Source organism: Pecten maximus, chromosome 16 (genome assembly GCF_902652985.1).
Source record: "Pecten maximus chromosome 16, xPecMax1.1, whole genome shotgun sequence".
Taxonomy (NCBI): Eukaryota; Metazoa; Mollusca; class Bivalvia; order Pectinida; family Pectinidae; genus Pecten; species Pecten maximus.
In genome coordinates, this window is record NC_047030.1 from 19,458,133 (window position 1) to 19,476,595 (window position 18,463).

Below are 18,463 nucleotides of genomic sequence, written 5' to 3' on the forward strand. Positions count from 1 at the left end.
CATTTTTTCTGCTAAAACCGGAAGTGCTTCTTTCTAGGTAATCCTGGATACATATACGAGTATTTATGCTTCGTAACCTTAATGCAGAAAATGTGATTTTGTTTGCGATTGTACCATTCAGGTTTTACTTCATTTCGCCAATACATTTGACCTCATATATGATATTTCGTATCATATTCAGTTGTTACGTCATATCGTCATTACAGTTGTCCTCATATTTAACATTTGATATAGTTATTTTCTTCATATATATTGTTCGTGTGTCTAAGTTAAATCAAATGATTACATAGATAATATACCATTTATTGTTTGTCCAAATTTGACAATGGTCTCTATAGTAGGTCACTTCTTACAATCAGTGAGATTTTAATTGGATAAAAGCAAAACCACGTGACGTTGAATACATGTTTAATGTCATGTTTAAATTAAGCTTGTCAGACCCAATAATTTCAGCATTTCGTGATTAAATTTAAAAAGTATGGAGACAGGGAGTAAAGAACGGTATTATGGCAAGATTACTACGCCGAATAGCTGATTACAGGAAGTAGTAAAAAGGCCTGACATTAAACATATGGTAAAATCAAAATTGAACAAAGGCACCACAATACAATTAAATAGTAGTGCCAATTGGATTGCTGTGCATATGGCAAAATCACATTAGATAATGATTGTTAACATGTGATTCTTCATTCCCTCCCGATTCCCTGTGGAAGTTGATACGACTAATTGATCGTGAGATCAGCTCATTAAAACAGTGCTACTGAAGCACGGTTTACTACGTATTCAAGGTTTTATGTAATTATATATGCCGACAGGAACAAAAGAAACTAACGGAAATTATCCGATTGACGGGAAATAAAAAGATATTATAGAAATTAATAACGGTGTAATTGAAAGATAGGGAACCACTCTTTCGTCTGTAATACCATCCATATACATTTAGGACACGCGTCAAATTTCAGGTTGATTTGAACTCTCTCAGACTCTCTCAGAGTTGTACAGAAGGGTACGACGTAGGCTAAACCCTCCAATGGGCGTCACTCAGTTGAAATTGACACTGAATGAGGAATGGAAACGTATATATACCAATAAGGAGGGTCAATACCCTGATGAATTCACGGAGGAAAAGAGTCTGTGCAGCCACTGCAGTTCAAAGGGGAATTCACGATAATGAAAACACATTCATTTTAAGAGGTGGTACTTTTTGATCAACCTGAAATTTGACAGAGTCGCTAAATGCACATTGATGAAATTTTCACAGACGATATACTGGTCCCTATATCAAAATTTAACAATTATTACATTCTATAACATTTTTTTAATATCCCACAGTTAATCGGTCAATTTCTAATTGCGTTAGTTTTCCTTTCAGTATAGTTTTAAACAAATTACACCAGAACATAAAAATAGATACCTACAAAATAAGAATTTATGGAAATGTTAAAGGTGAGTCAAATCACTTCTAAACGAGTTTACAGATAGCTCTTTGAATTTTGTAGATATATTGAATTTACTGTGTGCATTTCAATTTCATAGTTAGTCTTTTTCATTCTTTCATATCATAAACATATTTATTGCAGAGTATTATTTTTAGTTTAATATCCAGGTATGCTATTGGTGTATATTTTCTCCTTTGTTATTGAAATGACGTTATACCAGTATGACACTGGTGGACGCTGGATGATCGTCATACATAAACATCATATACACTACAATAGGCTAAATGTTGACGTTTACATATAAATACCACATTTCAAAACTTAAGGAAGTAATTAAAAACGTATCATGCGCGCCCGCATGTCTCAACGTCTGAAGGCGTGTAAGACATGACCCATATCCCACTGGAAGACAGAGAGGATATCATCTTACGACCAGTAGTAATTAGGGTGCCGATACAGACTGTAGTATGGATCGGTAATGTTATACGGACGAGGATTGGTGTAATAGCAAGATGCATTCCGTTCGTTGCCATGACAGTTAAATGAAGAAGAATAAAATACATAAAAATGAGACAAATATGTTTCGTATGCTTCATTTGATTTAAAACAGTTTTTTTGGAGAAATCCCCGTAAATCCATTCTGAAAACAAGAGGCCTATTGGGTCTGTATGTTATTTAACTGTACGTCTTTGAACTTCAAATCATATTTAGGACACGTGTAATCAAATTACTGACTAAAACTATGAGAGTTGGCCATCAAGAATTTGTATATCATATAAAGCACGTGTTTTTAAGTGTTTGCCATGGTACAGCATCTAGATGGAGACGCAAGTACTGTCAGTTGCTTAAAACTACTTCAGCACTTCTTGCTTTGATATAGAACCTTATCAGTCGTTTGAACAATCATAAATGAATATGAATACTATATCCTTTTGATTTTTGTAAAAGTAACTTAAGGTTTGAACATAATTAGTACCAATAAATTCACCAATATGTTTGTCAAAATGCCTGATCCTAACTATTGAGATGTCGATTTAAGAGAAAAGGACGCCACATCGCCCCACAAACTCACTTCGATTACCACGAATATCCTTTATTTAAAGAGGTGTATAAACAGAAACATGAAAAGGAAACAACGTAATAAAGGTAAGCAGTGTTATAAAACAGCAATATACGAGTTAATATATAAAAATAAACAATTTCTCGATTCCAATCTACCAGCATTGTCCTTGTACAAACTGCCATCGCTATCTAAATTTTTATGATATACACTTTGCAAAGACCAGGGCGGATAATTGCTCCACACTAAATTATTCAAGGGTTGTCGGCTGTCGTCGACCGTTATCGTTCATCCTCACAAGTTGGTGGAAATGTTACACAGTTTTGCAGGCACCACAAGTTCTAGTGATCCAGTGGAGATATCAGCTTCCTTTGTAGAGTCGTAACGTTACCAATACTACTATCACTGTATAGACTACGTGGCCCTAGGGAATGACTTAACCATCTCATTAACTTCAATTTCCAGGTTATTGACCTCACTTGCTGGCTGAATATTTGTCTCGGCTAAGTTTGATTTTATTTACTTCCCTCCAGAATTTCTGCACTTTTAGCTCCTAGCGTCACTGACAAGACCCCAAAAAGACACAAATCTCTCTATTGCATTAATCTTTAGTACAGTCATTTCAAACCATGCATTTTTATTATTTGTAGACATTCTATCAAAACTGTAATTCCCGAAATCAGCCTTATCGACATTGACGTTTGAAATATAGCGTAAGAGCAAAGGACGGGTTCCCAATATAATGACTAAATATAACCACAATACATATGATGCAAGATACAAAAAATACTGAGTTACATGGAAGTACACTATTAAATCTATAATAAAATATATGCTAGTCGATTTTACGACATACATATATAATTGATGTTTATACTCGGATTGCGTAAGAACCAAATATTTGGCGAAATATAAATATCAAATTAATATTTCAAGACCCATTTCGGCTTTGAATTTATTATTGCAGTTGAATGATTTTATTTGATTTAATTATTTTTGCGATTTTCTTCATCGTTGTTGACCGACACACAATCTGTTTACATACATTGCTGTTACTGTTATGTATAAGGACTAAACACAGAGCGTTTGTTGGCTAGGTCATTATGCTGTTTCCAGGAAGCTTCATAGAATATTAATCTTGAATAGTCCACTGAAATCTATAACATAGTTTACAAAGGGTACTGCGTCACATTACCTAATGCCATTAAAGTTTCTATGACCGTTAGATAAGCTGTATTTGGTTGGATATCGGAAGTCCTAACCATAGCTCGTCGCAAGATTGTGTTTTGTCAGCAACATTCTTTTGTGGTGAATGAAAAGGAATCGTTTGTTTTATGTGTTACATATTTGTATATCACCTCCATAACAACGATAGATAAAAGCGATAACAACATAGTCTACATGTATAGTATATATGTGTAAAGACTCAGCCGACAGAAATCATTTGTGGATATTTGTCTTTGGTCTGTCTCTCATTTTACATTTATGAATAATACCCTAAAATGGATACCGATGGAACAGAATAGCGTACAAAGTTAGGAAAGATATAATTGGAGATATATACCCTAATACCAAATGTTTACCTTTATCTCGAGTGTTTACCTTAATAGCGAATTTCAACGCTGAATGTTTGCATCAACAGCGAATTTCTACACTGAATGTATACAGTAACACAATAGCGAAATTTAACAGTGAATGTTTACAATACCTCAACAGCAAACTTTAACACTAAATGTTTACAATACCTATACAGCAAACTTTAACACTAAATGTTTACAATACCTCAACAGCAAACTTTAACACTAAATGTTTACAATATCTCAACAGCAAACTTTAACACTAAATGTTTACAATATCTCAACAGCAAACTTTAACACTAAATGTTTACAATATCTCAACAGCAAACTTTAACACTAAATGTTTACAATACCTCAACAGCAAACTTTAACACTTAATGTTTACAATATCTCAACAGCAAACTTTAACACTTAATGTTTACAATATCTCAACAGCAAACTTTAACACTAAATGTTTGCAATACCTCAACAGCAAACCTTAACACTAAATGTTTACAATATCTCAACAGCAAACTTTAACACTAAATGTTTACAATATCTCAACAGCAAACTTTAACACTAAATGTTTACAATACCTCAACAGCAAACTTTAACACTAAATGTTTACAATACCTCAAAGCAAACTTTAACACTAAATGTTTACAATATCTCAACAGCAAACTTTAACACTAAATGTTTACAATACCTCAACAGCAAACTTTAACACTAAATGTTTACAATATCTCAACAGCAAACTTTAACACTTAATGTTTACAATATCTCAACAGCAAACTTTAACACTAAATGTTTACAATACCTCAACAGCAAACTTTAACACTAAATGTTTACAATATCTCAACAGCAAACTTAAACACTTAATGTTTACAATATCTCAACAGCAAACTTTAACACTTAATGTTTACAATACCTCAACAGCAAACTTTAACACTAAATGTTTACAATACCTATACAGCAAATTTGAACACTAAATGTTTACAATATCTCAACAGCAAACTTTAACACTAAATGTTTACAATACCCCAATAGCAAATTTTAACACTGAATTTTTACCTCAATACCGAATTTCAACCTTGAATGTAAGCGAAAATACACTCACAAATAAAACTGAATGAAATCACTTTAACTCTTCCCGAAAATAACAAGACGGCCAAAATACAATGGAATTAAATTCGTATGGATCTTATTCCTGCTGAAAGGTCATTGGTGGTGTGATGAAAACGGATGTTAAACAGAAGTAAAGAATAATATTAACCACGCGATTGACATATAAATATTTGGTCTGTGCTAAATATCACTTGTTGACGTACATAACACAGCAGTAGGCAACACTCAGACATATCTCGCTCTGAACACTTAGCACTGTTTTAACCCTAACAATTTCTGTAAGTTTAAGCTGGTATTTTGAACTTTTACCTCTGCAAAAACTGCTACTGACCTATTTTCTATTGTAATAATACATCAATTAATTAAATACCTCTTGTGAGTCTCAAAACATGTTTGCCGGCAACAGGATAACAAAAATTAACACTTATAGATAAAGGAGTTCTCAAGATAACGACAAGTGACCCTCTGGTAAGAAAACTTTTAGAAATACTTCACTATGATATATGAAAAGGCGTATGTTAGAAAAACTCTACGCTTCTCTAGTACTTCAAACATGATACTAGTAATCTATAGAAAGTGCAATTTCATGTTAAACGTCATCTATAAGACCTCTTACGGAGACCTGGTCACGTGACACATTGGGTTATTGAGTATTATAGAACAGGTACCCGCCTCTTCAGGAAAAACCAGCTAGGTTTGTAAAGTAAAAGCCGGAAAATACGCCGGAATTACTTAAAAGCATTAAATGTCTCCAGTCAGGTCACCAAGTCAAGACATCAGACGAAACGGATGTCTGTCGTTACTTAACGAACTGGATACTTACGTAAACAAGGTCGAGTAATATAATCAAGGTCAAGGTCAGCTAAGCACGAGATCTGAAATTATTATGGTGGCAGTTGAGGGCCAAATTAAAAACTTTGATCCTATTTTGTTTAGTCCTCCTCGAAATTTATACATTCAAAGCAACAAAAGCTGTATATGCTGTATACAATGAAGCACTCTTTTTATCGTGATGTTATATTTTAATTATCATTTTTCAGTTTCAAATATTTCTATCGATCAAAAAAGTAAATAGGTAAGTACAGTTTGTATCTTGACGTAAGAGGAGATTCGTTCGACATCCATACATCCTAATTTGTATGATAAATTAATTAACATAATCGTGCGAATATGATGGAAGGAATCTCTTTCTACGTCTTGTTCCCAAGTTTTGACATCTTGAAGAAACATATAGAACACAAGGAGACAATATTTCAAAATAAACATTAGATTGTTTTTACTATTGCACTCTCTGTCATACGTACAAATACATGTTTATTTCACGCAAACAATTATGTACTCTCATATTTAATCAATTTCTAATTACACCTGCAATTTGTTATTTTATTTACACCCATATGGGATATCATAAGAGAAGTGAGAGGAAGAAAAACGTGATAGAAACAAGGAGAAGTTGATTTGTATACCTTTAGCAACTTAAAGATAGAAACTAGATTTATTATTTTTTTTATTTATTAGAACACTTTGGAAATCAAAATAGTTGGGGTTAAAGTGTTTGAAATGTGGAGAGAAACACCAGAAAGTAGTTATTTGGTAATAATGTTTGGGAACGGTCAGAAATAAGTTTGATTATCAAATATCAAGATGAATACAGTTTCGCGGCTTATTCCAGGTATTTGAAAAATCGTTTTGAGCATTTAATGTACATTTTTGTATGTTATAGTATTGTTTTAAGTTGGTGGCTAATGCATTGCTATTTAAGGAATTACTTAGACATCTGGTTATAAGAATATACTGTTACTTATAAGAATAACTATAATACCGAAAATACCAAAACGAAATGACAATTTGCTCTTGAAATCTAACGAAATAAAAAATAAAAGGCCTGATTACGAAAAAATGTATAATTACATTCATATCGATGAAAACCCCTGACTGATCTAAATCATCAGGTTGACGACATAATATGCAAATGCATATCCCATATGTGGCCCCTGAGGCCCATAATGCAGCGTAAATACCTAATCTGATGTAAACAAAAATGGCCAAAGGGAAACGTTCTGGAATGAAGACAGCAACAGAGTTCGACACAAAAAGAGAAAACGATTATGACACAGCATACGCAGGTAATATTTGAAAGAGAGAAAGATAATTAGAATGCCATAAAAAAAAAAAAAAAAAAAAAACCCGGAGAAACCCTCACCTTACTTGATACCGCACCAGACCGTCTCCTTTACCCGCACAATGCTTTTTTGTTAACCTCAATATTGGCAAAATAAAAGAAAATCAAGCTTTCTGCTTTGATAAAGCCGTTGTCGAGATGGAAATTACGTTCATATTCTAAATACAGTGAAACGGGCTTACATCTTTTCACCAAAACCATTTATAACATGGAGGTTTTGACATTGCCTCGCTTTCGATATGTATCCAATTCCGAATTATTTATAGGACAGTATTTAGCTAGTTAAGATGACTAGGCCTTCCAAAACATTAGTGAAAGTAGAAATGGACCTCTGGATTAAAAACTATTTAAATGTGTAAAGTTTGGTATTGTCCCGATATGATAGTAAATGAGCGGTGATCACCATAGAGATAGACTGCTTAGAATGACCAGTTATTGTATTCAACTTCGTATATATGTAAAGTGGCAGTCCTTCCTCGAGAGCTTGACACCGGGCAAACACCACCGCACAAATATTACCATACGACGGACTGGGACCATGTTTAGTTATCAAGCTTACCATTTTATTGCTGTTTGTGGGGCTAGTACTGTTTTATCGAAATAGTACGCGAGTCTAAAACAAATAATTTCATACACTGCAAATCACGTGGTGAATTATTGGTCACATGCCTGAAAATAGAGTTTTAATATGTACAGGTTATTGTGTGTATGTAAAGCCACCATTTTCCTCTCTGCCCATCCCAGGAAATGACTAAAACACGTGAGAGTGTAAGATCATCTTAGTATACATACCTTCTGGTAAGGCCGTGGAGAACTCGAAAGTGTCACTTGCATTGCTGACTTCTCCGCTGCCGACCGTCACCATGAATGTTTTATATGTTGACAGTGGTACGAGCCCCCTTAAGGTAAACTGTCGTTTTATCCCATCGATATTATGTGTGATTCGTAGGAAGTTCTGATCGGGGTTGACAATTTCATACGTAATTTGGAAATATCGAATTAAATTATATTCCTCATCTGTCCGATGGACGTCCCACGACAGCCGGGTGGTGGTCCCCTTCACGGAGCCCCTCAGGTCACGTGGTGGGCAAAGTGCATCTGAAAGTAGCCAATGAAATAACATAATCAACATAATCAGCACTAATTATTATGTTTTTTTTTTATGAAATATAAACAATATTGCGAATTACGTCATATCAACTTATATTAATCACGCTTGATGGCCCGGATGGAAGCGCGTGAAGGGTCTTAGTGTTTGAAGAAACCGGAGTACCCCGGAAAAACTTACGTGGTCAAGCAGGTGACCTCAAACCTTTTTCAAGTCCGATCAGGGAATCGAACCACGGTCGGCCATTTATTATTTATTCATGTCCCGGAGTAAAGGCTTGGCCAATCTAGTTATTTCGATTTAATTGAACTGTTCGTTCACTGCAATGTACTTCATGTAGTACTGGTAGAAACCAAATTATCAGAAAAAAATTTCTAACGGAAGCATAATGAATCGTAATAAACAATGGTTATTGCACGTTAAGGTTTGTCCTGAAACGCTTTTAAAGTAAATCAACATGATTTGATACGAGAACAAGGAAGTCGTGTGGTATGTATTTCTCGCTATGATTTCATATTCGTGATCATGATATTATTAAGATGTAATGGATTGCCTGTGGCAAGTCTGCGTTCTGTAAGATGTATAAAATTTGTAAATGGATATAACTTGTTGATATGTCAATCTTAACACGCACTATGTAAATGAGGAGTGGATTAAAGCTTACAACACGTTGTGAATATTATCGGGACTTTCCCGCTGATGGTGCTACTGGGGTTGCAGAAACAGATAATCGATGACTCGGTATATGCAAATATGCTGAATGTGTTAAAATTAATGTCATTCCTTCGAGAAGAATTATACAAAAGTTTTGTCGAAGTGGCATAATGCTATGAGTAATGAAATGGAAGTTAATGATTTCAGACGTACCAGGAAACTCTAACAAATTAACACATGTCATTATGTTCTTGGGTTTCTCATGAACATTCCTTCTACACAACCTACCCTATTCAAAAGCGAAGCTAGAAGCCATTAAAGTCCATTTTTTAACACAAGTATATGATGGATTCCATGTCTAAGATTTTCACGAAGGAAACAAACATTGATTCAATTATGCAGAATAAGAAGTGGATTTATACATTTTAAGACTGCATCCTGCCATTTTCCGGTGTGGTTAAAATACGTGGCTAGATGTTTACCATGTCTGTTTTGGATGCTGCATCAGCAAAGACTAGCTGACGCCAGCAAAAATTATAAATAATAAAAACCGATAATTGTCCCTAATTACTTCTACCACACTTTTAAAACGTGACACTGTATCCGTGAGTGACATGTTAAAGGGACATCACCAAAAGAAAACTTAATAGGAAATGTGTATTTCTCTACGTAGTAAAAGTTATAATCTTTAAATTAATTCGGCAGTTTTATTCTCAAGGAAAACCACAGTGCTTCAAGTATTATATCATAAAAATTCTCAATTCGACCCGAAGTATCACTAATTACCGCAGAGGCAGACGATATTTGTGTAAGAAACGTCATTTTTCTGTGCATTTCAGCGTTGCTTTCATTACAGGTACAAAAATTCATATAAACCTCATTCGGTCATAGATTTTATCAATAGACATTTTACACGTTTCTGATGTCCGAACGAGAGAATGCCCCTTTAAGCACACTAATAAGGGAGGTTAGTAAAAGAGGGAATAGGCAACAGACAGAAATGTATGGTCATTGAAGTACAATTCAAAGTTTTGGAAGACGTCTTTCCTGTCATCATATATCGGTAATATTCACATCCAAACATTACAAAATAAAATCTGTTTACATTTTGAAATCTGACACATGCATACTCTATACTTTCTACGAAAATAACAGGGAAACTGTGATCATACCTTACAGAAATGGCACGATGGAATGAAGTTTTGTAAATTCTATTATTGTAAGGCACGCTTTCAGCCGTACGTGCATTGAAACGTTACGAACCAATATATTTCTTTCCAATTATCCATCGATCACTGCTATATAATCTGGCATTAAGACCTCAGAACAATTATGTTAACATTATCCAAAATCGAAATCGGGTATGCCCGACGTAAAGAGAACATTATGTATAAACATTACGAACCAAACACGTACTGACGAAAGATGCAGTTTGTGCTGAAGGTTAAGGCGTTATTGAAGGATGAATCATTAAATTATCTGACAGTGTTGTTGTTATCTGTGGAGATTGTAAGGTACAATAGTGTAGTATGTCATTGTAAGGTACAATAGTGTAGTATGTCATTGTAAGGTACAATAGTGTAGTATGTCATTGTAAGGTACAATAGTGTAGTATGTCATTGTAAGGTACAATAGTGTAGTATGTCATTGTAAGGTACAATAGTGTAGTATGTCATTGTAAGGTACAATAGTGTAGTATGTCATGGCGTCTCAAAGTCGCCTAGAACAAAGCGGCAGCATGAGGCGAAGAGGTTAGGACGACATTTGAGCTCCATTAAGCATCTTAAGACGGTATCAATGTTTAGCAGACACCGTAATTGAGCACCTGTATGCGCATGTCATTTCTGTAAGGTACGTTGCTATTGTGGTTCTCTAGGAGTAGCTTGTCATCTCGCGAAAATCATTAATGATTACGCCGTATAATATATATAATGGATACACAATGGATATAAATTGCGACCAGTCCAATATGAAAGGAAATGAAACGTCAGGTTAGAGCATTTAGCGGTATTCTATGTGAACGGGAAATGCCCGAAATACACCCTGTCCAGAAAGTGGATCACCTATACTGTTTCCGAAAGTACACATGAAGTCACTGCCACGTGACAACAATCACATTTACATTATTAACCAAAATATCATGCCATGCCTAGCTACGTCTCATTGTTCATTTTGTTTGTAAACAGAAAGCTATTGCTGTGCATTAACATCACCTGTATACAGATTGGAGAAATATAGGAAAGCGAGTAGTGTGTCTCCACCTGTGATCGAACCCGTGACCCTCAGCTCGCCAGTTAACATTCTACAGATGGAGCTAATGAAAAAAATCTAACGCAAAGCTAGTTGGTAAATGTACACATATTTACACCATATACAATCAAAATCCTCATCGATACTGTACAGACGAATCCTGTTGCACAATATTTTCCTATTCGGTCATTCAAAGTCTTTTGATCGTGTAAGTTGATTTGTAAGTTTTATCTGATAGAAATAATATCAATAGATTTTGTAAGTAAATATGTGCTGAAGGTGAGTGGCAACGGGTGTATTAAAAAAATTTAACAGTGAAAGCGATATGAAGGTTAATTGGCATTCTGGAGTCATAAATAATAAATTTCAGGACGTGTCAATTTGGGTTCTCCATGTCATTAGCAGTCATTAATCAGCAACAACTCAAGATTTCAATATTTTCTGCGGTTTAGAGAAAGCGGAAAAAATTGCCCTACACTTCGGGTGTGTTCTGTCGTATTATCCAATGAGTGTTGAGCACGTCAGCGGCACGTGCCTGAGCGGGCATGTGCGTGTAGGAATGCGAGGTGTCATTCGTACCATGAACGCCTGAGCGCGGGGACAATCAAAATTCAATATTACGTTTACATTGGATTGTTTTAAATGCACTGCAGATTAGAAATCCGGCGCATAGAGCCTAAGTTTTAAGAACTGGTTCACCGCCTGTACTGACTTTTTTGAAAGGTTTTCAGGTTGGCTGTCTTATTTGGCTAACCAATATATTTCTTATGTTTGCAACGATTTCTTAATACGAGAGTTCGTTTGTTGAGTGGAATGTGTAATGAAAAGTTGATGTTTATGAATACACAAAAACATATTGTTTTTATAAACGCTTGGTGTTCCCTATTGACCACCCGGGTTTATCGTAGTTTGTATTTGAGTTATTACGATGGAGCGGAGTAAATAGAGGTAATTACTCAGGCAGATGTGAGAGCGAAATTGGAAGGTTACACAATATGAGTTGACGAGTACTAGGAGCAGGCCAAGGACGGCTCGTTGTAATGTCTGTGGTGACATCTGGAAGATTGAGGGATACTATTTAGCGTCTTATTGAAATCAACATGTGGTGTCCATCGATCTTGTTGACCCTGGTTATTAAGGACAACGATGCAGATGTACAATATCCTAATACCATGACCAGTCGTGTTGACTATACCGGACGGCAGAAGAGCACAGCTGGAGATGTTAATGGGCCGACAATTGCCATATAGGGGATATACGGGCATAATATTAAGAGAAATTGATAACACTACCAGCGGTAGATGAATCTAAAAAAACGGGTTAAAGGGTATGGTGTCTAATGATGTATGGTGTCGTATGGAGTTGGTGTATTTTGTTTAACGTCCTATTATCAGCCTGGGTCATTTAAGGACGTGCCGGGTTTTGGAGGAAGATGAAAACCGGAGTACCCAGAGAAAACCACCGGCCTACGGTCATTACCAGGCAAATGTCCAAGATGGGTTTTTAAAAGTTTTAACCCAGAATTGGAGGACTAGTGATAAAGTGTCAGGACACCTCATCCCCACGACAACCACGACCCCTAAGTGGGATTCCGTGGCTAATCATAATAGAATGTATATATGATCCAGCCTGTTATGAAAGAGAGCGAGAAGAAACAAGCAGGTGAGAAGATACAGATAAAAAAGACTGCCATTGTTGATGCTGCTGACGGGTGTGGACACTGTGTTACGGTCATGATTGAACATGAACCATCTCAGCCCATTGCCGCACTTCTGTCATGAAAAACACGAAGAAACTTCTAAAGCCGACCAATCTAATAGTACGCCTGGACAGAGCCCAGAAGTATTCTATCTATGACCATCAGGGTTTCAAATACAAATGCGCAACATGCGACCGATTTATCCTGAACATGAATGAACAAACAGGTGTCATGCAATATGACAAATGGACTATAATAGGTATTATTGTACCTGTGAAGTCTTGGATTTGTGTTTCTATATATCACAATAAATTAGCCTGCTATAACATATAAGCGCTCTCTGATCATTCTGATTTTCACATAAAAATCCGTAATCTGTCTTACAGACACTCAGATACACCACAATACAGATTTGTTTTCCCGTTTGATTTCCAATATACAACATCTAATTCGGAGACATGGCTGGTTAACCGAATTACTATGATAGGATTATCGATCGTGATATTATCTACGGTGTTAATTAATGCTGTTTTTATTGTTACCTTCGCGTAGACGTTAAATAAACTTCGTTCTATGATTGGTTACGTTTTACCTGTAGTGGAAATTCGTTGTAGGTAATATTAGCAAAAATTCACATACCACTAATAAATCTGTCGAGTGCACATTTAATGATACAAAATCACGATAGAGGGAGAACACCTCACCAAAGGTTAGTTCCTCACAAAGCCTACCCGAATACTCAGAACTCAAACCGACCCTGGTGGTATCCCGACATTTTCTGAGAAATCTAACATACCTTACACAGTAAAATTACTCTGAGCTAGACATTATAACTTCATGATAGTGATTTTATATCGGCATCTTAATTGCCGATCTAAACTTTGAATCTATACTATTAAATAAATGAAAAAATAGATAAATAAATAAACAGATAAATAAAACAAAAACAAAAACAAAAAACTTTACTGCTGCGCTAGATGAATTTCATTTTGAATGTCTCCATGTCATTAAAACCTTATTTCATTAATATCAACAATGAAATTGATTGCTATTAAGATATTAATCTTCCATCCCAATCGGCCCTTAGCATCAATGATGAGTTTTAGAAGGACTAAATAGCAGGAGGGTTCAATTTAATTCATTGTTGGCTCAACTATAACTTGCTAATGTCTTGTGTGTCTTGTATAATTCATTAAAACTGAAATGAGGTTTTTCTACTCTAATTCATAATTCAGTGTTGTAAAGTTATATTGATGTTCCTGTGTTTTGGTTGCCAAAACACCATTCAAATATAAGATACATTTTTTTTTGCAATTAAATTTGAAATGAAGCCTTCTATCAAAATTTGTCTTCCAACGTATCAGTTTTGCTTTTTTTCAGAGAACAAGATGTATGAGAACTAGTAAACAAATACAGCGCACATTCAAACATTTTACGACCTTGACGTTAAACAGTCATAGAAGATCATTCGTTGGTGTCGTGACTGATGTAGCGGCTATTGTCACAGTGCACCACAGCTTTCCCCCTAACCAATACAATCGTAAGTTGTCGATGATATAACCCACGCGGTTTCTGGTAAATGTACAGATACGTAAACCGGAACACCAGACACGTGATGATTTCCTGTAATGTTATTGTTCTAGCGCGAGCAGTTCACGTGCTGTATGTCGGTTAAAAGGTTATTACAACTCCGCCGCATCCTAAATACACAAACAGATCGATCGGGCTGATGTGTTGTTTATGTTCTCATCACTGAACACCAACAGCTTTGAAATGCATCATATACTTACAACACTTGTAGAAAGTGGATCGTTCTAAGTGATTTACGGAAAGCTTCCACAGTTTTATCTGGCAAATCAGTAAGTTTGCCTTTGTTCCAGTTAGCCATACACGTTGCTGAAGTCCAGAACACTAAAACGGAAGAAGACTATTAGTTATTATGAGGGATGTCTTTAGGTTACCGGAAGTCAACTTCGTTCCTGGTTCTCTGTTTCCTGTCCATTCATTATGCAACCACTTCCGGTTGATTATCCTCGTTTCCATTCCGATCATAGCGAGACAGGTTGGAATTAATGCTGCGTTCAGTCGACTTTACAGTTGTTTGCTCGCTAATCTATAAATACGGCTACAATTATGGCGCATATGATGTTTGTCATGAGTTAATCAATTTTCTTGTTTGTATCAATGGCATATCTCATCAAATTCTAACGGTAATACCACATACCTATTTACGTCATTATATAGGTCGTAAACAGATATGTCGTAAAATAAAACCGCAGAATGAAAAACGTAAAGCTTTAGATTATCCGGATATATCACAGCGTGTTACGGAGCGAGATTTTGTGACATGGTAAATGCTCTATTGAAGAGTATATTTACCACAGCGTATTACGGGGCGAGAATATAAAATGGTTAAATGTTCTTTGGACGAGTACATCACAGCGTGTTACGGAGTGAGGTGACATGGTTAATGCGCTCCGGACGATTATATCTTTATCAAGCAATAGGCATTATGTTGGCTTTGAGCACATAACCAATATATACATGTATGTTTACATGATGGAACTTAAATTCAAAACATACTAGGATGAATATTCAGCAGGAACAGTTACAGATATAATAATATTTCCGTACGACCTCAGTCAACAACAATTGATAAACTGATAAATTAAACTATATATCATGTATCATAATGTATTATTGAGCGAGAATATGAACTCTCTGGACGATTATATATCACAGCGAATTATGGAGCGAGATCATGTCACAAAGGATACTTTCTCGTCGCAATTCGTGCAAAACATGCAAACCGGTGATTTATTATAAAATGCACGTGATGGTTTTGAAATATAATACAATGTGGCTATGTTTTATCGCTAAGAACAAGGCGATCTGCATTCTTGCTCTTATCTGTCACGTGTTCACACAAATTAACGTTCAGTTTCGATACATGTTACCGGAATTGTGTAGCCCTTAACTACCTACATTGTCTGAAGCTTCATCACAGATACACGGTACGATTGTTCCTCCATCATACATCAAGACCCCCTCGTACAATCTGTACATCGTAACGTGTGCGCTAAGTTACTCTGTGTAATGACATTTACAAGAAAAGAACGAACACTGCATTCGCAGAGAAATTTTAACAAAACACAACACAGGCCGGGCGACAGGCCATTGAACTATAATTGTACCTCTAGCTCTCTTTGATTAATAGGAAAGTACAATTATCCCCGGCATTTCAAGGGATGTTTTTGCCACATTTCAACACATTAAGGATGTTTCTAAGCGTTTGTGTAATTGAAGAAGCCTCGCAGGAGTTGAAGACTTAGTCTCCCGGGCATGCATCGCTTAGCATTGTCCGTACTTTAATGACTGTGATCAGAAAACACCGATTACTTGGTTCCAAATCAATTAACCAAACTCCCAGTGTGTCGGTAAGGCGCCATAACCAGACCACAAACGATTGCAATTATTTTGAAATATCACCTCACATGTTGATGTGACTTGCTCGTTCTCGGTATTTAATAGCATTAATACTCAATGCCACGATATGAATGTTACCACCAGGGGGCGTAGTGCTAATGCACGTTAAGATCTGTCAGGTTTTATACCAATAATACGTGTAATCACCAAATATCTCTTAAGGCTGTATGTCACCCGGGTCGTTTCTTATATATATGCTATATTTCCCTATCTTCCTTTATCACTAAGTCTTTACACGATACTTCATTCTTCGATCTAACAAATGCCCAGACGTTAGCTTTTAGTTGACCAGATCAAAACATAAACAAAGCCACCTCGTTCAGACAACATCTTCTGCTACAATATGTACTGTTAAACATGGCAGGCCTGATACATAAACGCCTATACCCATAACGTCTACTTTCACTTGAACAGACCATTTCTGATTATGTACTATGTACACTGTTTTGAGAAGAAACGACATCTGTGTACCACAGTCAGACATTATAGCATAGTACTAGGTTCAAAAACTAGGCACAAATCCTAAATCTCACGGACCGAATATGTCATGTTGGGAGAGATGGTTTGGGAGTTTTTGCCAGGTCTCTGTGGTACAGCTACCGTCAGTGTTTTTGCACATATACCCCCGGGCTATAGTACGATAAAATGTTGTAGATGTACTTTTAGAACCAGAGGAGCAACGCCAGATGTCGGTTAATTAAATTACAGATTGATACGGAGCGAGACAATATCAGCATTAACTGGTTAGGGTTAAAGGTTGAAGGTTAAAAAATCTAGCTACCATATATAATGTAACCAGGAAACATTTATAACCGATGTTTTTTTCTCATACTTTCTGTGTAAACTTCATTGTCGTTATACCGCTAAGATGACGGAGTTCTTACATTGTTTTAAACAACAATGCCATTTATACATCTAAAATAACGAAATACAGTACATGCACAAACCCGGCCCAGGACTCATCAACGTTTTTGGATTGACGAAACTTCCCTATGCTTAAATTTTATGAGAAAATCTAGTTCAGGAAACTCATTAAATTCTGTAGTGCTTTCCAAAAGAAAATTTTGAGTTAAGTTAAGAAATGTTGCTGAAACTTAAACCATGGATTAATTGCCACAACCCTTTAAGAATGAAGAATAGGCATATGTCTTTGAAGCATTAAACCTGTAATAAGGCAAAAATATTAACACATGAATTTCTGTCCTGTGCCGTAAATATACCGTAATGCCCGGTAGTAATGTGCTGTTATTCCTAGGACCGTCTACATGTTGTGATATAGCAATGATAACAGGTATGAGATCTAGGCCTTGATTTGTTAATTACATAGACCACACTATGTAGTATAATTTCCCCTATTCATTTGTCTATCCTCTAGAATACTCCGGCTTTCCTCCACCTCCAAAACCTGGCACGTCCTTAAATGACCCTGGCTGTTAATAGGACGTTAAACAAAAACAAACAGACTATCATCTAGAAAACTAATTACAATATTTGAATACCTGTCGTCAAATACATGTTACGGAATGTCAAATCCTAATGTTCAGTACCTAATGACACAATGGACGGCAGCCCATTGTGTTTACCTGCTGTTTCGGTTTTATTTACACAACTATCATGAACATTGCCACGGCTTTTAATTAACCACTTAAAATGTAAAAATGGGCCGTTCTTTATACATAGAATTCAATTTCCACACTAAATCCTACGGGATTAACGAACATATCTGTGTCCAATTTTAAAAATGAAAAAAAAAAAAAAAAAAAAACCTTACACCCTTGTCAATTTTCAATGTTCTGGTCAGTATTAATGCTACACTATTCGTTTAGTTACATGCATTCGATAGTCTAATCATTGTTTTTTTTTAAATTGTATCATTACGTAAAGTAATCTTGTTATCCCACAGT

The 18,463-nt window shown here is 35.7% G+C and overlaps 1 protein-coding gene across 1 annotated transcript in view; it reads right to left on the minus strand.

Moving 5' to 3' along the window:
* Positions 1–16,139, minus strand: part of LOC117344688 — a 49,836-nt gene extending 33,697 nt beyond the window's left edge. Inside the window, exons 1-3 of the mRNA XM_033907516.1 lie at positions 16,059–16,139; positions 14,864–14,984; positions 8,155–8,460 (exon numbers count right to left, since the gene is read on the minus strand). Of these exons, the coding sequence (XP_033763407.1) occupies positions 8,155–8,460; positions 14,864–14,984; positions 16,059–16,139 (508 nt within the window). The remainder of the gene's footprint in view (positions 1–8,154; positions 8,461–14,863; positions 14,985–16,058) is intronic.
* Between the last annotated feature and the right edge of the window lie 2,324 nt (positions 16,140–18,463).